The 25,567-nt window shown below is 35.5% G+C and overlaps 1 protein-coding gene across 2 annotated transcripts; it reads left to right on the forward strand.

Annotated features, from left to right (window-relative positions):
• The first annotated feature begins 467 nt into the window (after positions 1 to 467).
• LOC113228553 (zinc finger protein 41-like) lies at positions 468 to 21,134 on the forward strand. Of its 2 annotated transcripts, none has more exons than XM_026461901.1 (10): positions 468 to 669; positions 949 to 1,115; positions 1,414 to 1,586; positions 3,608 to 3,761; positions 16,159 to 16,280; positions 16,736 to 16,919; positions 17,454 to 17,590; positions 18,137 to 18,329; positions 19,120 to 19,301; positions 20,390 to 21,134. In XM_026461901.1, the coding sequence occupies exons 1-10, from the start codon at positions 482 to 484 to the stop codon at positions 20,525 to 20,527; spliced, it is 1,638 nt and encodes a 545-aa protein (XP_026317686.1). In that variant the 5' UTR covers positions 468 to 481; the 3' UTR covers positions 20,528 to 21,134. The 2 variants fall into 2 exon arrangements, with proteins under 2 accessions (XP_026317686.1, XP_026317687.1); XM_026461902.1 differs by having other exon boundaries at positions 17,457 to 17,590.
• The last annotated feature ends 4,433 nt before the right edge of the window (positions 21,135 to 25,567 follow it).

The following is a 25,567-nucleotide window of genomic DNA, read 5'->3' on the forward strand; positions in this document are numbered from 1 at the left end:
ACAATTTTTATTTATTTATTACACTTTTAAATGCAGGTGCCTCCATTGTTATAATATTGTATATTAATGAATTTCTTTTATAAATAACTATCAAATATCTGCCTACTTGTGTAACGTAAACACTGCACAATATTTACGTACATAATTGTTACCCAATCGTTGCAGCATTTCTAAAAGTACCGAATATACCTACGAGTATTCCAACCTAAACAATCCGTTATTTGTCTCTTATTTACGAAACTTACAATTCAATATTCAATACTTTGGAAAATTATTTTTACTTTTTCTCGGTACTATTTTTTTCTTTTTTACATAACAGCTTAATAAAAGACACACCCAACCATTAATAAATGTTTACGTTAATATATTCTGAGTCGAAGAAAATTAAATGAATTACCCATGTGTACCTACCTACACCTTACACAACAACATTAGACCATAGTACGCCAACAGGAATTTCCTTACAGAAAACATAAACTCGATGGAGCTAGCGCTTCAACGCAGCCTGCTCCCCAAGAACAGGCTAGCTCTCATAGTCGACTCCCCAGAAGGTGTGCGGTTCTGCTGCATTCAGTGTCCAGCTAAATACGACGATAAGGAGAAATTGGAAGTACATTTGTGCACGCACTTTAAAGAATACAGATTCTTGTGCTTTATTTGCGGTACTGGGTGAGTTTTCCTGTTAAGATTTGTGAAAGGAATTATTGTACATCTTATAGAGCGCTATCGATCACGGAGTAAGAAACAAACCTAAGTTCTTTTAGAATGAAAAAATAAATCATACTGCCTCTAGAGTTAAAATTTAATACGTCTTGTTGTAGTCCTGATAATGCTTACTCCTGTATTTATATCTATGCTACCAAACACTCATATAAGTTATTGCAACATTTTTATCGAGATCTTTGATTTTTTATCGATAATCGAAATTTCTTTACCTCATCCAAACAGACTGAAACGCAAAGAACACCTTGATAGACACCTCTTAGGACATCAGGAGATTCGGCCGCACATTTGCTCCGAGTGCGGCAAGGGATTTAAACGAAAAGAGCACTTGAACATCCACCGCGCCATTCACAGCGGCGATAAGAACCAAGTGTGCCCGCTTTGCCAGCGATGTAGGTACACAGGCTAAACTCGGGAATAAAGAAAATAGATATTCGTTTTCTGTATAGTTCCAATATACCTTCCACTTATTTATTCACCTAAATTTCAAACAGTTTTTAAAATTTATGTACGTAGTAACTTCTCTCCCTACTTAATAGTGTTACAAAACTCAAGGGATTTTTTCCAATCGTACTATTCTACATAGAACACGCTATACGCGATTTACGCACAAGATAGGTTATGGATTTCAACTTGTGCAGCAGCACTCCAAAATATCGCGCAAATGTAACACGCAAACTTTTTTCTTAGCTTTCTACCGCAAGGACCACCTACAAAAGCACCTGCAGACTCACAACAAACTGTTTATAGAACAGAATATCTTTCCGGTCAGCGACCAGGAGCTAAGGGAGATCAAGCAAGAAATCTTGGACGAGGACGTGAAACCTGTGCTTACGGAGGAGCAGCAAGCTGAAGTTATGCAGGTATGTTTTACGCCCACGGTTGCATATAGATTTTTTTTTCCTATTCAATGTACATCAGGCTTTTTTCTCGTAAACCACGTTCGATTTTTTTCTGTTTTGCGTAGACCCCTTGCCTTTCTAATACGGATGTTTTCAAACAACTGCGTCCGTGATCGAACGATTACCATGCCGGACTGCCACGCAGAGGTCCTAGGTTCGATTCCCGGGCCGGGAGAAAATATTTGTATGACCTACATTTATTGCTCTCGTGAGTTTGGGTGTAATTTGTGGTTGTCTATTTTGTGTCCTCAGCACAAGGTTTCCCTAGTACGGGGCTATGTTAAGTGTGTGCGTTATTATTATTGTTATTACATTTTTGCTACCTAAACACTTTCATAAGTTAGTGTCATATATAGTGGGAAAATTTATAAAAAAAGGACTTGGTATATTTGGTAGTTGGACTAAATATATATCCATTTAACTTGTTTCTTGTGAAATGTTACATTCACAGGACATTTATGCCTATTATAAAAAAGTATTACGTATGTACCTATGTACATAGTGACTCGGATGGATAAATTACGGAACAGTGTGATAAGAGAGCGTTACGGCGTGGAAGAAGATATAGTGACAAAGATAGAGAAAGGGATGCTTAGATGGTTCGGACATGTAGAGAGAATGAATGAAAGAAGAGTGACGAAACAGATTTATAAGGCGAGTGTGAGCGGGCAAGTTGCTATGGGCCGACCAAGGAGAACTTATCATGACCAAATTGAGGCCATCCTAAAGAAGGGCCAGGTCAAGAGTACCCTTAACCGACGAGCGTGTATGAAAGCATTGATGCGTGTTGATGAGGCGATAGATGTGTGTCAGGACCGTAGCAAGTGGAAGACTGTTGTCTCTGCCTACCCCGATGGGAAAAAGGCGTGAAGTATATGTATGTACCTATTTACATACTGTCTATTATACTGTACTATCTGTGTTATGTAGATTATTCCATTTATGGAAAACCAAAATTTTAGTCACGATCTGCCTAAGTGGGTTCCACTTTCGTGGACCGCCACCTTATACACCCCCTATTTCCTTTTTTCGCTGACGTGGACCCGTCTAGGTCGGAGATGACCCCGGGGAGGTCGACATAGACCACTTTAGAAATAATCGACGCATACCTATAAAAGTTTTAAAAAAATTTTAAAACTGTTAGGAATAAAGTTTTCCCACTCACGAGGCGGTGCCTGTTTTTTTTTTTTTTTTTGGTATTTATGTGCAATAAAGTATATTTGTATTTTATTTTATTGAGGCGATCCCATCTGGACATTAAGATATTAAGTTAAACTCGGTTTTTCCTTATGTAAAAGCATTATTATTACTATAAATAATATTGTTTTGCAAATAAAGCAGCAAAGTTTTAAAAATAAAATATCTGGGGAAAGCTATAACGCAATGATGACGTCATGGTTTTTGCGTAATTCACCTACATTAGCAATTTCATACTCGCTGTGACGCTTTCAATTGTTTAACATTTAGGTCCTTTAAATTCTTCGAGTCAATGCTACAAGACAAATTTCTACTGTAACTTTTTACATAGAATAATAATATATAATAATAATGTGCCAGACAACGACACCAACTACCTGGTCTCAAACTAGGGAAATTTCTGTACTGTGAACATCAGAGCAACTGAACTTTGGAGTATTTCCCAGAATACCCGGACTAGAACCAATTTAGTTAGAAAAGTTTATGTCCCTATTGGCCCAACCGGGAAATGAACCCGGGACCTCCTCATCCACCGCCCACAGTAGTGTTGGGCCCCAAAGGATGTCATGGTACTACGTCCTCCGCTGACCCACTGAAGGACATAAATCCGTTGCAATAGTCACAATAAAAGCAGTAGAGTTTTAGTATGGTAGAGAAACCATCTTACTCTTTGCAACTCGACGTAATGGTACCTATTCTGCGTAATGAAGTAAGAGGTAATATTTGTACTGTGCATTAAGTTTGTAGGTCATTGTACTTGTTTAATAAAAGTAATTCTTTTTCAGATGGTCGAAACCGTGCAAATAAATCCTCCCGTAGATAAAGAGAGACCATTCGCGTGCCCAGTCTGCTACAAGACCTATAAACGCAGAGACCACCTTAAATTACATGGTCTTACGCATATGAAGAAGGATAAAATCTGCTCCGAATGCGGTAGAGGTGAGTTCACAACAATATATTTTTTATAAAACCATAGAAGTTCGTTTCACTCGTTTAAACATTTTATTACGAGTACTAATTTCTTTCACAAATACACGTTGTCAAGGCGTCATCATCTCCGATCAAACATAGGTACTTGCATATAAGCGAAACAACATATAAGTGTTTTCGCTTTAACACGTACAGGGTAAAGAACCCGTATCTAAGCTTGACACTTAAGATTTAAATTCAACTCTAAGCTCCTTGCAATAAGAACGGTACAAATGCCAAAATAACTAGCTTTATGAACCCTCGATTGTATCTACTTGCTATATATACTAAGTACTTGACCACTGAAGTTTCATGTTTCTTATGTAATGCTCTCCCCAGAGCGAAACATATTTCACTTTTTAAATATATCAATTAATTAGAAACAAGAAACTCGTACTAAACACTCGTACACACATTTCCACACACTAAGTACCTATCTAATTTGTAAGATATTCCCCGTGTCTGTCGTAAGGTCATATTCTATTTTTACATTTTCTGTTTAGTGGGGGAAATCCAATTCCAGAGGGGTAAGGCAGCGGTAGGCGTTACCCCAAAAATCCATGAACGTAACATGGTAAGGAAAACGCAAAGAACGATTTTTAACATATCAAACTACGTCAATTTTGAATCAACATCAAATTTGAAAAAAGTTGAATATCATCTATCACTTCAAGCATATGTATATTGATAATCTTATGAACTTTCATTGTGTACATTAAATTATTTAATGTAGTAGTTAATTTTCTTAAGACAGCTTTAATATTCGCACACGTAATTCAACATTTATGAAAATCCTTTACTTCTGTTTATTAATACTCGTATACTATACGATTGATACTACGAACTACTTGACTAACAATAAATGTAAATGTCATTTGGTATAATAATTTTGATTGCTTCAATCAACTCACGTGAACATGCTGAAAATCATTGGGAAGTATTTTCGACACAACTAACACAAGTGGTGGGGGGCGGGTTCTGACCCTTTTTAGCAAAATGATCATTAGTGTGTACAGCTCCTAAGTTGTGATATAATTAGTCGCTATTGTATATTTAGTAAGTTTCAGTTCTGTTATCTATCACACTTCAACATCAATCTATACCATTTTTAAGAAGAAAAAACATTTATTACTGAATACTTGTCAAATACACTTTCCGCAACCCAAATAAAGGGAGGTCACAAAATCAATAGCCAATGTCCAGAATTTAGAATGAGCCGGCAAGTTTACATACTCGTGAGGCCAGCCGGCATCGGCAGCCCCCTGGCCTAGGGGCGAACCGGCAACCCCCATGGGGGAGGGATAGATTATGCTCTTGGATATCCAATTTGTTTTTGGGAGGGGCTTTAAAAAAGGTTCATCGGACTTAAAATACAGTTTTAATAAAACTAAATTCTTTTCTACTTTTAAACCTTTAACAGGTATCAGTAATATTTAATTAAAAGAGACACTGTAAAACATTACTTCTAAGTTTATACTTAATAATGTACTACTTTATTCCAATAAAAGAAAACATCGCCTTTTACGAGTGCGAAGTCAATCATCATCCAAGAAATGATGCCACTATATAGTTATGTAATAAGAATAAGAACATTCTCTAAACTAAAATAAACGTCCTTGCATTATGTAGTCTACGTACGTGAATGAGTGAAGAAGGCAAGTTGCGCATAATAGGTAAGAATTTGGATATGAAGACCCGACGACGTCCCTCGAAGTTTCGGTCCCTCCCCCTTGAATTTCAGCCTTTGCTACAAATCCTTAACATCCCTCTATCGTGCTATATAATAGTATATACGTATATTTTATCTATGTATACTTATTGGTAACGGTATGAAAACCACTATTATGATATTTTATACATAGCTGCAGCTACATAACGTGGACATAATGTTATTCTTGCAATAGCAACTATTTACTTGTAATACTTGCCTTTAAGTTACTCATTCTACAAATCTCGAAAGTTTATTATTCAAGTCAATGTTGAAGATGCATATTTTAATTATTATAAACCGACCTCAAAAGTTTGTGGAATCTATTTGCCAAGTTTTATTGAAATCGGTTATCGGAAAATGGGTGAAATCCATTAATCCGAATTCAGCGCCAAATTTGCCACCCTTAGAATTGGACTATTTCCTTCAAATTTGAATGGAACCACTACAGAGGTACTCTGAAAAGACTCTACAAAAAGAATCATCGAAATCGGTTCACAAATAATGTCGAAGTAATCGCTCAACATCCAATATATTTGATCAAAGCGTAAACAATAGTGTCAAATTGAGAACCTCCTCCTTTTTTTTTGAACTGGGTTAAAAATCACGATTTCATATTCTACGATTCAGACATATTCTTTCGTGACAAGAAGAAGCTAGCTAGAAAAGGTGGAGGAGGTGAGCCTTCCGGTAGAGGTGACCGTTATACTTTGGATTCGTCGAATCCCACGTCTAACCACTGTTCTAGCCAGAAGTCAACTTGAAGAAATTTGTTTTTTTTTATGATACCAAGTGACGGGACGAACAAGTCACGCACTTGGTTGCAAGTGACACGCTTGTTCATAGCGATTGCAGTGCCACTCAGAGAAGGGGTCTACTAACAAATTGACTGATGGTTTACAGTGAGACTACGAGTGCATAAAGCTGATAATGACTCACGCATGAACTGCAATCGATCCCGGCTGCATCAACTTCGTGCAGTCGAGGTCTCGGATAACGACTTCACGCATTAATTCATACAGCCGAGATCGTTTGCATGCAGTTAATGCGTGAAGTCAATCTGTTAGCAGCCTTAAGGTTGTGGAGACGCAAGTAGGAACGATACCATCAAATTATGAAACTAAGGAATCAATAATAGTGTGGATAGGTCGCTCTAACAGACTTGGTGGTCATCAGTGGAAGGAATTTGAGAGTAAATCTTTAAATAAAAATCAGTTAAAGAAAGCATGGGGTACCTTTTCCCTCAAATTATCGACGACGATTGCGTCTTAATGCAGAATAATGCTTGGCCATATACTGCTCGTTGAACTCAACCTAATCTTATATTTGGATTGTACTGTTATGCACTGGCTGGCTGGCAAGATCAAGTGATATAAATCCAATACTCCATTATAGGTGAACTGCAGAATGCACTAATTGAGGACTCGAATGGACATAGTCTAGTCTCAAGAATCAATAGATAACACCATTCTATGCATTTTCTTCCCTCTTAAAGCCTATACGAAGAATGAAATACACATTGTGAAAGAATATTTTTATTGAAATGAAAATATTGGCTAATTGGATATTTAGCAGAATCAAATGGAATCCCGATCGTCAGCAGCGCGGAAACGTTCAAGAAAAGGAAAGAGTAACATGAGACGAGGCAAAAAGTAAATCCTTGTTTTTGTTTCTTTCTTTACAGTTCAGTTGTCCTGAATTCAATTCTTCTTATTATTTTAAAGTTATGGTTTTAAACGTGCAATATAAGGTCAAACATAGATTCTTCAAAATATTTGAAATATTTTTTAATTTAATTTTCGACCTTTTTTTGCACCGTTAAATTTGTCGCTAAAAGTTTAACAAATCTCAATAAGAATAAAAAAAGATACTTAAAAATGTCCCCTAAATATTTCAATTGCGGATTAATTCAACTGTCGAGGTCTCCTATTGATAAGTCATACAATGACCGCGGACAGGATGGGGGCTGGCGAAGGATTGTAGGGGACATTGCAGTGGGGGACTAGGCTAATTACATTTTGTATGGCGCAAGGGGGCAAGGGGGGGCTCAACTTATGCAAGAAATAAGTAAAAATTTGCATGTCTATGTAACATTTAGATATACGTTTATGCAGACGGGATGTAAGGTTACTATTGTAAAACCAACTTCAAATGTGGTTCTTTGAGTACTAATGACCGTAGGTTAAATTTTTTACGGTATACTTAAAATTCTCGCACGGTATGTTAGAAGACGTCGGTTCGAATCCGGCCGGATCGAAGGAATTTTTTCTGAGTGTTCGATCTTTGTAATAGGGGTTAAAGTATGAAATTGCCGATTTGTACTGAAAATCTAAATTGTTTATTTTTTAAATATTTAACAAATTTATTTAATCAAAATAGTTGCCATTATTATCTATACATTGATGCCATCTAATGGGAAGGTTATTAATGCCTTTGCGATAGAACTCCGACGATCTAGACTGCACAAACTGTGTGAAAGCATTTTGTACTGCCTCCTGGGAAGAAAACTTCTTGTCACGTAGATAATTGTCCAAATCACGAAAAAAATGGTAGTCCGTTGGAGCAAGGTCTGGTGAATACGGAGGATGACGAATGGTTTCTAACTGCAGTTCCTGAAGGGTCAAAATGGTTTCTCGTGCTGTGTGAGGTCTCGCGCTGTCGTGGAGCAATAATGGTGAAGATCGATTCATGAGTAGGGGCTGTTTTACTGCTAGTTTTGTCAACATGGTTCGGAGTTCGGCACAATAGACATCTGCCGTTATTGCTTGACCAGATCGGAGAAAACTATAGTGAATAACACCATGCTGAGACCACCAAACAGTTACCATTACCTTTTTATTGGTAAGTTTTGCTTTAGGACACTGTTGTGGCATTTGACCTGGGGTCAGCCATTGCATTTTTCTTTTCCGGTTATCATAAAGAATCCACTTTTCATCACATGTTACAATTCGATCCAATATTCCTTCATTTCTGTACCGGTTCAACAAGGCAACCCACGTTTCAACACGCGTTTCTTTCTGCAGATCAGTCAAATCATGAGGCACCCATTTTTCGTATTTTTTTATTTTATTGATTTGACGCAAGTGAGTCAATATTGTGGGTAAGGTAACGTTAAACCATGCCGCTAATTCCTGGGTAGTTTGACTAGGATCGGCTTCCACTATCTCTCTTAATTCATCGTTATTCACCTGTGTGGGCGGTCTTCCTCGTGGCTCGTTCTTTAAGTCGAAATTTCCATCACGAAAGCGTTTAAACCAAAATCGCACGGTACGTTCATTAGTAGACCCCTCTCCAAACGCAGCATTGATATTGCGGGCTGTTTCTGCCGCGTTAGTTCCGCGTCGGAACTCGTATTCAAAAATCACTCGAATTTTCGCAGTATCCATCTTTCTTGTCTAAATTGAATAACAAAAACAATTGAAAGTCGATATTCAAATGTTTCAAATTAAAAAAAAAAAAAATCACAGAAACCATTTGAAAAAAGTTTCATTCGAAAACCTCAAACCATGAAGATTCTATGAAAATTCAAAGAACCTATTGCAATGAAACGGCAATTTCATACTTTAACCCCTAATATTAATACATATACTTAAAAGATTTTATATTTTTTAAACACACTCACGCGACAAATAAATGTAGGCCATACAAATATTCCTCCCGGCCCGGGGACCAAACCCAGGACCTCTGCGTGACAGACCAGCAGGGTAACCGTTGGGCCATGGTGGCAGTTAATATAAAACAATATATTTTATAACATAATTTACATAGCTCGATTCTAAATTTCGTATTCTACGTTTTGCAATAGATACATTTAACAAATATTAAAATTTCAATGTTTTAAAAAAAAAAAAATTATTGTTAGTTAAATGAGAAAATGTAATCCTAATTTGCTGAAAATTATCAAAGGTATTCAGAAATCTGAAACAAACAGCAACAGATATTTGGGTCGAAACTTACTCCAAACTATTTATTTATTTATTTTGTGCATACAGCTATTTTTACAGGATTGTCCCGATACAATAGTGTAGCATTTCAATTTACTTATATAAAAAAATACTGACTCATAATAATTAACTAATGCCTAACTACTTCTATTCAGGCTTGCTACAAGAAGTCCCTATTACTTTACGCACTTCTGGTGCCAAGCCACAAAGTTATAACAAAGTATAACATTAATTCATTACGTTACGAATACGCTATATAAAAAAAGAAGTAATAATACTTCAGCTACTTTTTTAATATAATATCAAATGACAGAACGAAGATGTCGTGCGCCTGATAGTAAGCTACACGCCTGTTCATAACAATTGCATTGCCACTCAGAGCTTTAAATCGCAAAGATCTGAGCGGCACTGCCACTGCGCCCGTCAACCTGTGACATAAGTTGACAAATCCCATGTGCTACAGGCACATGGGATTGCCTGTAGTTTCACCAGCACCCTTACTGCTTAGCGGCAGAAATAGGTAAGGTTGCCACCTTGCCAGTACCAACCTGGACGAACTTTTTATAAGGAGCTCTACTGCTACTACTTGATTTAGCTTGTGTATAGTGCGAGAACTACGGACCATTGGTCAAAAAGAGATGGAGCATTTCCCCTTTCTGGTGTTACTTAAAATTTAAAAATCCACTCTTTGGATCCAATCTTCAGTGCGTTCATTCATGACATATTTAGGTATGAAGACTTTGGATGTACTTTTGTGACACAAGTGAACAAACTGCCATGTTACGATTAAATCGACAGCATTAACACTACACAAGTTATTTTGTGTTTGAAATGTAAAAAGTTATCGCAAGTTTCGAGTTACGAGCCTATAAAAGGGCTCTGGTGAAAAGTTGCAATTTTTAAGTGTAAGTTTTTAGTTACTTTACAGTTAATTGTTCGTGTAGAAATAAAAACATGATCATTTGAGTGATTGACGCGCTAAAAGCTGATGAGTCAAATACTCTGCTGAGACCCTTACAAATTAGGTACAAGTTTGCAAATGTATATGGCCATTAATGAAATTCTTTATTATCTGAAAACCATGTTTTGGTGAACAGCGCCTATACCCTTCTCTATAGGAGACCCGTACCGAACAGGGGCAAATGTAAGGGTTGAAACTATACGATACGTTACGTAGAACATCTGAGAGCGTCCTTTGTGCCGGTTGGTTGGTTTATTTCTATTAAGTTTAACGGGTTCCTTTCCTACATTCGTGGAGAAAAAAATCTTTGTGCAGACAGGGCGAGCAGTGAAGGGGGTTTCAATAAGAGGGAACTTTTTAATTTTCGGGGTAGAAAAAAGTCGATAAAAATGGTTAAATCGATTCATTTAAATATAAATGCAAGCAGAATATATTATGTTACGTTTAATAAAATGTCTTTATCTTGAAATTTTATTTAAAAAAATATTTTTTTCTATTTTCACAGTATAAATGATCCGATTTTCATAAAATGTTTCGAAATTGGACTTAGATTTTTTGTGTTCTTTTAATCACTCAAAACCATTCCATTATTTAATTTTTTTTAAATTCAATTCTTCATTTATTCATTCGTTATTACAGGTACATGATATAGATCGTAATAATAATTTTATGGAATCTCTACAATAAGCCAAAATGGCATACGAAGTCAATTAAATAAAAATGTAATGTCAAAATAAAAATAAAAGAAAAATGGATACAAAAAGAAAAAACTAATAATAATTAAAAAGCCTAAAAATATTAATAACTAAATGGTACCCAACTGTCAGCATTTACCTATTCTAAGAAACTGTCATTAAAATATTCTTCTATGCTATAGTAACACTTGTCAATTAATAATTGTTTTAATACATGCTTGAATTGCATTCCACTAAGGTTTTTTATTGCGTCTGGAATTTTATTAAATATTTTGGGTGCCATATCAACAACGCTATTTTTGTATAGGGCCGTTTTACATATATTTCTTCAGATCATATATTTCCTGGTACGAAATAAGTGCGCTTGTGAACTTACTTTTTCTGGAAATTCACTCAAGTTCGTCTTAACAAAGATACATGCCTCAAAGATGTACAGACATGGGAAGGTTAATAATTTTAGGTCACGGAAAAATGATCGGCAACTGTCAGTGTATTTAATGTTGCATATGGCTCTGACACATCGCTTTTGGGCTCTAAATATAGTTTCTCTGTAGAGTTACCCCAGAAAATCACACCATACCTAAGGATAGATCCAACAAAGCCGTGGTAAGCCATTACCACAGTTCGGCGGTCCGCAGTTTTCGACAATTTGTAGAGTGCATAGCTAAGCGTGTATAGTTTTGCACAGACCTGTTGCGAGTGAGTTTTAAACGACATGTCCCTATCTACAGTTATACCTAAAAACTTTGTTACATTTACTTTTTCTATAACATTGTCACCACATTTAACTTTTAGGTCAGGTAGAGTCATTTTCTGATTAAAAACCATAATTTTAGTTTTATTAGTGTTGACTTTTAGGTTGTTATTATTCATCTACGTAGCCAGATGGTCAAAAGTAGAGTTTATCTCGTTTAGGTAATAATTGTGGTCACCGTTTGTGTTTTCAATAATTACGGTGCTATCATCAGCAAATAGTATCATTGGATAACCACAGCTGCTGGGCATGTCATTTATATACATTAGGAATAGAAGAGGTCCCAATATGCTACCTCACGGAACACCATGCTCTACAACTCTACACTTCGATTTGTACTGCTTAACCCAACCGCTGTTGATACATACTTGACTTAGCTCTGTGTACTGCTGTCTGTTGCGAAGATATGATTGATTAGGTTCAGAGCAACTCCTCTTACTCCGTAATTATTTAATTTTTCTAGCAAGACCTTATGCTCTACATGATCAAACGCCCTGGACATGTCCATGAATACTGCACAGGTAGGAATTCTTTGGTCTAGTTTCGTTACAGCCCTACGTGTTAAGTCATAAATTGCTTTATTTATTGACATATTTTTTCTAAATCCTTTTTGCTCAGTGATAATAATCTTGTGCTTTTCTAGGAACGAGTATAAATTGTTGAGTATAACTTTTTCAAAAATTTTGGAAAATATTGGAAGTAAAACCACAGGTCTGTAGTTGCTAATATTTTCCGCGTCTCCCTTTTTGTACAAGGGCATAAGCTTTGCAAACTTCAAACTGTCAGGAAAAACTCCCGAGATAAGACTCAAGTTAATTATGTGACATAATGGTAGAGCAATGGAATTAGCCACATATTTTACAGGTATTGTGCAAATATCGTCATAACCTACACTATACGTATTTTTTAAAGATAATATAATTCCTAAAATGTCATTAGGTATAGATGGACAAATAAATATTGAATTCGGATTTATTTTAATATTTATGGGATTACTATGGTCACTGTTATTGGAGGCTATTTGGTCTAAGAAATACCTAGTTGTTAAACTCATTAGCAATTCCCAAAGGATCTGAATAACATCGATTATTATAATTAATTTTAGCAATAGGCTCTTTGGGATAACAACACTTACTACGATTAATTATCTGCCAGGCTGCTTGGCATTTGTTTTGAGAGTTACATATGAATCTATTGTTGTGACTGCGCTGCGCATTTTGAATAATTCTTTTAAGTTTTTTCGCATAAGATTTCAGGCATTCTAGATTTCTGGTGCTTTTATTCTTTCTGTATTTCCACAGTAGATTTCTTTTGTGTACACAACTCTTTTTTATGCCACGTGAAATCCATTTTGGCTTTTCTTTGAAAGATTTCCTTAAAACTTTGTGTGGGAAACATAGATCATAAAATAATCGGAATAAGCTCAAGAATAACTCGTATGCCGTATTTACGTCATTACATTGAAATATTTCACTAAAGCTCAATTTTTCAATGCATTCCCTAAATTTAATTAGGTTTGCTTTAGAAAAATCCCGGGTCCTAACTCGCCAGGTTTTAAGTATGCAGGTTTTTTTACTGGACATACTAATAATTTAGCTGTGTGATCAGATAGAGTTGTGTCGATGACTTCAGCTTTAGCTATTCGTATGCAGGAAGCAAAATTATCTATACACGTTCTACTACATATTCTTACCTAGAATCTATCAAGTAATTGATAATTATCAGTAAATAAATAGTATATTGTAATATAGTATTGTAATGTATTGAAGTTGTTGTTGCGATGTTTGGTTTGTTGTAAACCCTTTGTTCAATATTATATTGCGACAATGTCCGATAGAGAACACAGGCGGAGACTGAAAAACAGCACTATGCTGAAGCTTCGTCTTTTACATTAACATAAATATTAGAAATAGAAATCAGAGTCGAGAGTAGTAGGAGAGAGAGAGTAGCTCATAGTTTATTATTACATGTATCATGTGATTTTCTATACATAATGAATAAAGTCCTATTTATTTAATTTTATAGGATTGTGTCCTTTGTGGAACACGAGCGAGAGAGACCAATTAGCTCTCAATGTAATGATAAATATGATGCACAGATGTAAGTAGTTACTACATACAAGGGATGACGCGATGCGTTGGGCCAGTAAAGGACTGGGAGTGGGGGCCAACAACTAATGATATTTTGTTTACCCTTCAAGGGACGCTAAGATAAAAACTTGTAAAGACATAAAACACGTGTTTGTTTTTTAAATAATTGTATGGAATCGGTTTGATTGTTATATTAATTATAAAAAAAGGTCTACTATAGTCTACTATTGAGGTAATACGTAGTACTTATTACCTCAATGACTATAGGTGATAAAAGATTCTAATTAGGATTGTTTACTTGAACTCTTTTTTTAAACAATTGTCTTATAAATAACCACTCTACAAACCGCCAGTAGATGCGGTTTGTAGACTGGTTATTTATAACAAAAATTTGAAATTAATTTTAATAATAATCCCTCTCTATTAAGATTTGATAATTAAGTATCTCCCAGATACAAGAACAGGTAGTTAGTAGGTGTACACTGAAACGTCCAAGTGTAAAGTAACTGAGGCCCAAATGTGTATTATAACTCGCCGTGCTCTGAGCGTTGAACACATTCACATTTACGGAGCAACATGGCCTAGTGGGGACCACCCGTGGGGTGGGCCGCCCCTCTATTTCCCAGAAGGGGATAGGATAGCCTACCTGCCAACAATGTTACTTACACCATCTACTATGGAATTATTTTTAGACAAAAAATTTTAGGGTCCAATTTTTTTGCTTTTTCTAATTGATTACTCGTACCCAGTTCTAGCTGCATTTAACCTCAGTCAAATAAAGAGAGTTGCTAAAGATCCATCCAGGCTATTGTTCGTTTGTGGATTTTTTTGTTATCATTTTCGACCGATGGCCAAATTAGTTTTTGTTTTAAGTCTGGTACAATCAGGAGCACACCAAGTTTGACACTTTGGACCTTCTTATCGCAAGTGGAATAGAGTTGAATTTAAATTTGAAATGTGAAGACTTTTCGAGTTTTTGAGTTCAAAGTTTCGATTCGATGATAGGAATATTCTTAGGAAATGAAACTATTTTTCCGAATTTAAATCGCGTATATTTGTTTTTCAAACAAACCAAACGTTTCGGGCCTTTACAGATCCCATGGTCACAGTTGACTGAGGTGGTACAGTCATGAACCAGTTATGTCTAATATTAATGCAAACCACCCTATTTTTTCACTGTAGTTACAAAAGTTATTAATTGAATACCTTATTTTTAATTTTACAAGGAAAATTTCAATTTACGCTACATTACGTTTTACAAATTACGATACGAATATTCTTTTTACCAAACATTTAACCATCTCATTAAGGAACGTACAAATAACGGAAATAATCCTATGATTTAGCCAGAAGTTTTTTTATTATACCAACTGACGGAGCGAACAAGTCGTGCGCCTGGTGGTAACTGACACGCCTATCTATCACAGTTACAGACTCACTCAGAGCTTTAAATCGCAAAGATCTGAGAGGCTCTGCCACTGTGCCTGTCACCCTGAGTTGACAAGTTCCATGAACCTGTAATTCCACCAGCACCCTTACTCTTCAAAATCGGAACGCAGTAATGATTTCAATTGCTTGGCGGCAGAAATAGATAAGGTGGCAATACTTCCCTGGACGAACTTTCACAAGGAGCTCTGCTGTTACTAACTACTATAATAGTAATTGTTAGTGCGTATTAATCGAATTCTAATAATTGCCTTGTCAAAAAGGTCCTATGTATGTATCTATTTTCGGATAGCGAATTTATTTTAGTTTAAACGCGACACACACGTCCGGTACTCACTCGGTTTTAGGGTCCACTGAAAATCAGCGTCACAGCCTTGTCCCGGCGGTGACATTAGCTGAGTGGATCCTATTACATACGCCACAGCCGCACACATAACATCTACTTCGTACAGCAATAGTGTTGACCAGTTTTATGATCGAATAATTATTTATTGCCAAGATTTTATTTTTAATTAATTTTATTTAGTTTTCTTTTTTTTTGTTATTCATTTTCTGTTTGTTTTAATTTAGTTTGTTTTAAGTTTAATTTAGTTCTGTTTTATTTTAATTTTTTTTTTACTTTTAATTTTTACTGTTTATTATTGTGTTGTGGTGTTTTGTAATAAATGTATTCTATTCTATTCTATTCTATTCTATTCTATTCTATTCTATTCTATTCTAAAATGTTTTATATAATCATATACGTATTATTGTTTCTTTTTACCTTTAGCGTTCCATAAAGAGGAGCAACTGCTAAGCCATATTAGCGTACACCTCAAGTCTTACAGCACTGCAGACGAGGATATGTCTATTCACGACATTCAAGACGAGCCCATGGGAATTCCGATACTCGTAAGTCCACAAAAACATCAACTTATTCTTCTGACACCTAGCGACATGTTACACCTAGTGACGGGTCAAACAAGTCATGCGCCTGATGGTAAGCTGCACGCCTGTCCGTAACAGTTGCAATGCCACTCAGAGCTTTAAATCGTAAAGATCCGAGGGGCACTACCACTGCGCCCGTTACCCTGAGACATAAGTTGACAAGTCCCATGTGCCTGTAATTACACCAGCACTCTCCCTTCAAATCCGGAATACAGTAACATTGTAACAGTAACACTGACATTACTGCTCGGCGGCAGAAATAAGTAAGGTGGCAGTACTACCCTGGACGAACAGATACAACAGATTTGAACTCAGAAAAAGATATTTAATTTTTGGATAAGTGTATTTAAGGTCAAGGATACTTTCATAATCCCTGACTACTATTAAAACCTCTTGTAAATCCTTGTACGTTCTCGCAGCCAGTGGACCCTGCGAATCTTCTAGCACCCCGACTGAATTACAAATCGGAGCGGCCGCACGAGTGTCCCATCTGCCACCGCAAGTTCAAACGGAAGCAGCATTTGAAGGTCCACGCCAACGTTCATTTGAAAATTCAACAGCCTATCCTCGCACCTACAATATGGTGCAGCTTGTGTCAAGAAGGTAAATAATTAATACGAATATAAACACATTTATCTATCTTGTCTTTTTGCTCTATTTCATTCGTGGAGAACTTTAGGAATTCGAGCCTCTCTGTAAATGTATCAACCTATGTTATTTATACGCAGTTAGGTACGGGTCACGTTTAAAGTAGAGGGTATCCCCCTTTTTAGGCTGTAAAAGTCAATATATCTAAAGCGTGCATTATTATTTCTACTGGGGTAAAATGCGACTACCGAGCTCTATTTGCTTATTCCGGACACCACTCGCATTAGTTTTTTCGTACACACCCGTTTACACTTGTGACTCTTGACCTTATCTCTTTAATTTGCTGACACCTTCAATCTGTTTGAGATATGTACGCCCTTTTACAATCGACCTTTCCCAATGTTTCCTTCCACTATATCGTAGTAACTTTATTATACTTCGCTTGACTGATAGAAGTAGCAGCACTTTTTAAAACAAACGTTTATATATATATATATATATATATATATATATATATATATATATATAATTTTATATATATGTATGTTGCAGGTTTCCACAACAACTCGCAATTCGAAAACCATCATTGCCTGCCCTCTGGCAGCGGCGACGTCGAAGAGGATCAAGTACACACAAACACACCCGCCGACGCTAAGAAGGAAAACAACTACCCTGAGTTTATTGAGGTAGGCACCAAAAATAATCAGAATAACATACAACCTCCAACTAAGGATATGTTCCTAGCACAAGAGGAGAATTTTCTTAGCATTTCTTAAAAACAATCTTAGAACAATACCACTCGCATACCACTATGCGGTGACCGCAGTGGAGGTAAAGTAAAGATGAGAAATACAGGTAGTAGTTGTATGAAATTTCTACAAGTTCAATATTAAATATCTCCTAATAAAGGAATTTAGAGTACGTTAGCAGTTAGTAACGTCAGGCCGAAAAGTGCCCTATTTAATAGATAAAATAATATTTGTCAGCGAAAAATGCACGATGCGCATGTTTCCGTCATGAATGCAAGTGCATTGACCTGATGATGTTACGGGTGTTCCAAAATGTGAATACATAACAAATTCTACTATTTACTAAAATTTCATACAATCAATATATTGTTAATGGTTTTTTATAAAATTGTAATTTATACATCTGCCATATATACAGGGATATGAGTTTTAAAAATTCATCAGATTATACTTTTGTACAAAAATAGAAATCTCTATTTCCAGGTAATAGATGACAACATGACCTACATGAACCAGCCAATCATATCGCTCCTAGAAGAACAGAACATCCCCACCCCGCAACGGGTGTACGTCTGCAAGTTCTGTTCGAAGCCGTTCAAGAGAAAAGATCATTACAAGATACACCTGCATATACATACTGGAATCAAGTCTTTCTTTTGCTCTGAATGTGGAAAAGGTTAGAAACATTTCTATTTTTTTTTTAGCCAGAGACCTGTCATGAATTAAAAAAAATACGTTCATATTTTTGTTTCTTTTAAAAAAAATATTCGAAAATTTAAAATTTCCATCTCTTACCAATGAGGTAGCTAGTGCCAGATGCAACTATGTAGGTAACTTTAAATTATCAATTGTGTAACGTACAAACTAGATACGAGCCAAAACCCAGGTCTCAGGGTGACGGGCGCAGTGGCGGTGCCCCTCTTGCGATTTAAAGCTCTGAGTGGCACTGCAACTGTTATGGACAGGCGTAAAGCTTACCATCAAGCGCACGTCTTGTTCGCCCCGTCAATTGATATTGTAAAAAAACTACTAGTGTAGACACGGCCAATACAGTGTGTAACTTCGTTTCACGACAATATGGTACATTTATTTGAAAGTCAGCCAACTGCAAAGCTGTGTAAACCTTATCGTTTCTACAAAATAAATTTAATACTTATTTAAATGGAAAATAATAAAAGAGTAAAGTTGCCGATGATAAGAGGCGGCGCCGACCTACTCTTTTGTTTTCTTCTTTTATTTTTTAAACGATATGTTCTATATTATAGTGCGTTTGGCAAAGTGCGTGTTGCGTTGCGCGACTCCGCATGCTGCATGTTTTAATTTTTTATTTACAGAAATATAACCTTGTCTCGTAGAAGATTAAGTTTATGTTACATTCCTCATTTTAATTAATCGCAGCGTAGCGTTTTAGTGACTCTAAAAAAGTTCTAACTGTGCGACAATAATGATGTTAAATTTATTGTCAGGTTTCTACCGCAAGGACCATTTACAAAAACACGAGCAAGTTCACCAAAAAAACAAGAAGAGTCCAGGCACAAAGTCCAAAAAAGCTTTGCCAGATCTCTTCCCTATCAAGATGATGCCCAATACTGTGAAGAGACCTGGCCCGAGTAGCTCAAAAGATGTGAAACCGGAAATTACTATAACTGTAAGTTATGAAACAATAATACAGATAAAATCAAAATAAAAGGCGCTACAAAAACCCGAACATGGGAGATCACTAATAAGTATATTAAGGGCAATCTTTCCTGCACAATCTTCACGCAAATGAGAAGTTAAGGGTGTCTTTAAATTAGACGCTTGTAGGACACTGCAGTAATTTTCATACAATATTTAGAAGTGTAGTAGCAGCGCCAGTGTCGCGCTTCTACAAGCGATTAATTTGTAAAATGTCTCAGCGGTAAAATTTCCGGGCAGTACTTCCTGAATTTGACTCCCAGAAACGACGAGTAATTGTATTTTGTGTGGTGTTCTTAATAGGGTGCTTGTTACCAACATCACTACGGGCGGACATTGATCTTTTGCGAACGCCACTAATTACAGCTCGGTGCCCAGGCAAACAAAATTCAAGGAATGTTATATTTACCACCTCCGACTGGGACACACGTTTGCCCAAAAGTGAGTTTTATGTACCCGTCATAGGGCAACATTGGCTTAGGAGATACAAAGGCATCTCATCCGTATTTTCTCAGTTGGCGTGAGGTTGTATGTACAAATCGTAGGCGAGAGTAATTTTTACTACGGAGCGTTTTAAACAGAATGAGGCTGTTAATTAGCATTTCAAATCTCTTAAAGTCAAACTAAAAATGTGAAATAAAATTACTTAAATGTCTTTTATCATCTAAAGCAATATTTGTAAAAACATTTGTATTCCAAAACATGGACTTAACTTGTGGTCCTTTACCTCTCACCTACAAATATAATGTGTTTATCTAAACCACAGTGTCCCGTAAGAGACGTAGTCAGCATTCGGAAATTATTCCTGCCCAACACTTGTCTCTTTACAGCGTATGGTGCTGTGGTTTTGAATATTTGAGACTATTGGCAGATGTCTCTGGTGTCACCTATGCGTTGATCCCGGAAGATGAGCTATACAAACATTTATCTACTCGTTTAGAACACTATTCCAACCATTGATTCTGACAATTAAACGTTTTCTGTTCCATAAACAAGACAGGTTGTTGCGAGACCAAGAAAATGGTGTTATTTGCTTATATACTTATTTTATTTATACAGGCGCCCTCAAATACAAAACTACGAGTGCCGCTGCAGATCAAAGTGCCGTACCAAATGGTTGTCGCGATGGACAACGGAGAGCAGCACGCAGTCACCATTGAACCCCATAGTGGAAAAGCGCAGGATGTCGATGCGTAGCCTTCGGTCCAACATCCCATACATATAAAGGAGTTCACAAAATCATGAACAAATTTCAAGAGGTAAACCTACATATCGATACCTACCTGCAACAACAAAAACATTACTTTTCATACGAACTTGGATCAACTGTTCTATCGACGTGTACTTCAATGATTTCAATTGTTTTTGACACCCTTATTAATATAAAAAGGAGCAGAATTAACCTCAAACGTGTTAACGCAACGCAAGAAAAAGCGTAGGTAGAGGTATGATTTAAATTTCAACATTTTGACCTCGTTTTTTCAAAAAAAGATTTTTTGCACATTTCATAATATTATTATGAATGTGTCTGCAGTGTATATTAAGAATGCCAAGTACCACATTACGTCACATTGGGTCCAAAAGAGAAATAAGAGTTATGTGTTCTTACTATGGAACCCTAAAAACAAAATACTTGATAATTAGGTAAGTAATTTTCATATTTGAAATAAGTAGTACATATTAAAATTGTACATATCTTTCAAGAATTTATATAACCTCTTTTGATCTTAATTTTTTTTAAATTTAGAGCTAGAGATTTTAAAAATTTATAAGGTGTTGTTCTTCTTTTTTCTTCGTAGTCCTAAGCAGAAATTGATTTGATGAGATTTTGCGTACAAAATGCTAGTTTCGATTATTCAAAATACAATTATGTGCTGTTGTATGCAATGAAAGGGGTGACATTTTCATATAATATTGTTATTTACGAGCGGGATAAAAGCAAACAAAATTGATTAAATTTGTCATAAATATCCATTTTGCGCATACATATATTTATGAGTACATATATATGACATAAATTAACATCAATAACGATATAACTGAATTCAAATATCTTTATTTCATTAATTTGTAAGTCATTATAAAATACACAAATTAACAAATTGTATTGATTATATAAAAAAAATCTGCTTACGATAAACCTGCGTTTGTCACATTGCATCAAAATTTTTGAAAAGTTCCTCAAAATTTATCTCTAAATTTGTGATGTTACGTGTAAGAATACTGTAATACAAAACTGAGAGTACAAAATAAAAATATTTTGCACATCAAATTTTTCTTTTTACTCCACCAACGATTTCCGTTTCACCAATTTCTTAAACTAGTTTTATTTATTTAGCCAAAGCTCATTGTATTGGTTATAGAGCAATAAGCTGACAATAAATAATGCAAACAATTAATAAACTCAAAACATAATATACTTACTAAATATTAAAATGTGAAATCTTAAGTACAAACGGCACCTTTTATATTTATTTTTCTCTTAAAATAGTATTTTTTATTAGTTCTGAGAGTGGTTCTGGAATGTCGATATCAAAACTCAATATTGACAAAGTATATGTGTTTAAAGGATAAGTCATACGACTTATCCTTTAAATCGGTTTAAAGGATGTCATACGACTTATCCTTTAAACCGATGATTCCCATAGTGGTCTATATCGACCCCCGGACGCCCGTTATGCGTTTCACTGCTGGGCGCGAGTGTCCTTTAAGGAGACTCGTGCAATTGATTGACAAACTGACCCAACGCGGTTTGGAGTACTTGCAGTAGGGCTAACACATAAGGGCGCGAATTGGGCGGGATAAAAGCAAACAAAATGGATTAAATTTGTCATAAATATCCATTTTGCATATTTATGTATACATACATATATTTATGAGTACGTATATATAACATAAATTAACATCAATAACGATAAAACTGAATTCAAATATCTTTATTTCATTAATTTGTAAGTCATTATAAAATACACAAATTAACAAATTGTTTTGATTATAAAAAAAATCTGCTCACGATAAACCTGATGATAACAAAATGATACGCAAGATGCTAACCTGTTGTGCTAACCCTACTGATTTCATCACGATATTTTCTCTTGTCGTTAACGAGAGGTATTGCTACTCCCGGCCTGGGAATCAACCCATCACCTCTGCGTGGCAGACTAGCATGGTAACCACGAAGACAGTAAATATTTCATAAATGTCTTGGAAATTAAATCCATGTGCAAGGGATTCGAACCGTTGACATCTCAATAGAGAAGCTATCCCACTGGGGTATCACCACATTTATGTGGTCTGTGGGTACCACCATTCTTTAAAAACATAAAGACATACGTCAACGTAAATTAGTTGCTCTCTCTACTTGCACGATTACAAAAGTAGTTCATTCGGGCAGGCTCGGCTCTGCCATGACTATCTTTGTGTTGTTCACGATATCGTTTTCTCATATAGTGGAATTTATTTTTTGATTTTAAGTAAAATAATGTTTTTTGACTAGTTAGGGCTCGCCGTCGCTCCCATTGCTGTGCCGCCCGGGGCCATGGCTCCCTCTGCACCCCCAAGCTAGACACAAGAAGTAAATGCCGGTTATTGGTTAAAATTTTGCAACATGGCGATGGTCCGTCTAATTTCCATAATTAGTTTTTATTTTAACACATAATAATAAAGGTACCTAAATGATTTGATCTACCACCTCGCAAACAGAGAACGTGGGTTCAAATCCGGGTTTGCACCTCTGAATTTTCGAAATTTATGTAAGAAATTTAATTACAAATTTACCATGAGCTTTTCGGTGTAGGAAAACATCATGAGAAATCCTGCACACGTCTGCAAAGCAATTTAATTATGTATAATTCCCAATCCGCATTCTGTGCGAGTGGGAATTACACGCCTGTGCCCTCCCATTGTAAGAGGGGACCTGTGCCCATCAATAGAACTATATAATATAGGCTAACTTTTATTTCATTATATTTTTGACACATACCATACCAGAATTCAGACCAGTATTTTTTTAGCAATGCTCCCAATCACAATAGCAATGTAAAGATATTACCAGAAACCGTCACTCACTCGAGCTTACGCGATAAATGCCTACCGCTGAATGTATCGCCAGCTGTGCAAGCGCTCAGACAATTTACATTACTATCCTTGTACTATCCTAGCGTATTTGGTTCCGCACGACTGCGCACGGCGGATAACGTTATTTTCAACTTTCTAAGCGCGCGCTTAGTTTCCTTTTTCCTCTTAGTGAGCACCTGAAGTCATTTTAGTATATAGGCTATTATAGCGTAGGTATTTTCGATTTTGTATGAGAGCGATGTATCTGTTACGTAGTAACTATTAAATAATCTGTGATAGTATTACTATTACTCATACTTTAATTATGTGGTAAAATTTTGGTAGGTGCAGTACTACACTATTCAGAATTGTAAATAAATGATGTAAATAAAATAAAACAATTGTTTTGCCGGAATGGTGGGAGTTTATTTACAAGGAACGCGTTGAAAACAATGGAAGCACAATACATGTATTGGAGTCTACGTCACCGAAAATATTACGTCCTAGACAATACATTACCAGGAATATGCGGAAAAGTTACATTAAGTTTTCTCTTTTATAAATCCAGTTTTATAAAATTAAGAGATATATACACGTCCATATTGTAATGTGGTGAATAAGAATAGTTCCTTTTTCATACTTATAGTTTTGTACTTCAAGTTATAAATACTTTGACATCGACAAATAATAAATGAACAATAAATTTTATTTATAAATTTAAATTTTTTGACTACAAAAATACATTAAAATCTACTATTTGGGCCTATCTGAATCTACTACTAGCTACAGAATAGTATTAATAAATTTATATTATAATAAGTAACTGCTATTTAAGTTATACGAAAAAACGTTTCATAATTTATATTACATTTTATTAAAAAGCGTACTTAGGTATATTACCTATATTTTATTTTAATAATGAATTAAAACTTACTTTAACATTTTTAAAACAACGTAATGCCCAAAAACATTAATTTAAAAAGACGTAACACTTAAAATCACCAACATTTTGTAACAATTTCAAAAAGAAAAATTTAATAATTTTTAATCACAGTAAAATTCACCAAATCACACTAATAAATGAAAACGTCTAATTTTAATAATAATGACTGATATTTCTATCGAATGAGAATGGGCTCATGAAGAAACACGGAGATGTCATTTAGATGATAAAATCATTGTTTGGAGTGAAATAAATTCATAATCTCTTTACCATTCAGATTACGCTCATGATTTTCTTAACATTGTGTTGCGATTATATTACGATGGTATGTCACGTTCCTGTTTTCATACAAAAGTTGAAAATAGCGTCTAGGTAAATGTTACTTTCCCACTAAAATTAAAGGTAAAATGAGACCAACAACAATGATGTATGCTATAGCTCATTACAGATTTTATGACTTTCGTGTTTACTTATAAATGATTATCAATAATTACAAGTTTCTTACCACGGTATGATTTCTTTTTATATTCCCGATATTTTGAAACGGTGGTCACGGGTCGACTGGCCAGCGGCAGATGACAGATTCTTAAAGCTACTTATAGTATAATTATTAAAGATGAAACGGATAGTGATTTGACAGGACACCGGATGTCCTAGTCGCCCGTCTAGGCCGGATTGCCGGATATCAAGCCGCCGGATATATGACCCACTGCCGTAAACATGTCGCGACCGGTTAACAGCGCGCATCGCCATGATTGATTGATTAGTGAATAGTTGCACTTTCCAATTGATGATTTGATTTGTTGTGGTCACTTGCTTTTTATAAAAGCGATTAATTTATTCGGTAATAGGCACAAACAAATATTTACATCACAGAAAAATATTACAGTAAAAAAAAGTGCAAATTCGGTAATATATTAATATCAGTGATATTTGTTTGTTGTGCCGAATGCAAATTTCTCGCGGTGGAGAAGGAAAAAAGCAATAACATCATTCTTTGGCCATATTAAATTATTGTTATATATCTAGTTATTACAAGTATAAGCCTAGCACTTGATACACCCGTTATTATTTTGTTTCAATTTGATTGCATTAATTTGTTTGTGATCTAAGTAATTCTAAGTATGGATACCATATTTGCCAAAAAAATGTTTAATTTACTTATACGTATTTCATTTGATCGTCGGGCAATTAAAAGTTATACTTAAAATTTAACAAAGTTTGCAAGAGTTTACAGT

The sequence above is a fragment of the Hyposmocoma kahamanoa genome, unplaced genomic scaffold (genome assembly GCF_003589595.1).
Source record: "Hyposmocoma kahamanoa isolate Upper Pololo Valley unplaced genomic scaffold, ASM358959v1 232, whole genome shotgun sequence".
NCBI lineage: Eukaryota > Metazoa > Arthropoda > Insecta > Lepidoptera > Cosmopterigidae > Hyposmocoma > Hyposmocoma kahamanoa.

Excerpts from the sequence above, each read along its gene's own strand:
- LOC113228553 (XM_026461901.1), top strand. The coding sequence starts at position 482 with ATGGAGCTAGCGCTTCAACGCAGCCTGCTCCCCAAGAACAGGCTAGCT. Across the intron at positions 16,281-16,735 it reads CCATGGGAATTCCGATACTC|CCAGTGGACCCTGCGAATCT; the intron begins GTAAGTCCACAA and ends ACGTTCTCGCAG. Across the intron at positions 19,302-20,389 it reads AACCGGAAATTACTATAACT|GCGCCCTCAAATACAAAACT; the intron begins GTAAGTTATGAA and ends TTATTTATACAG.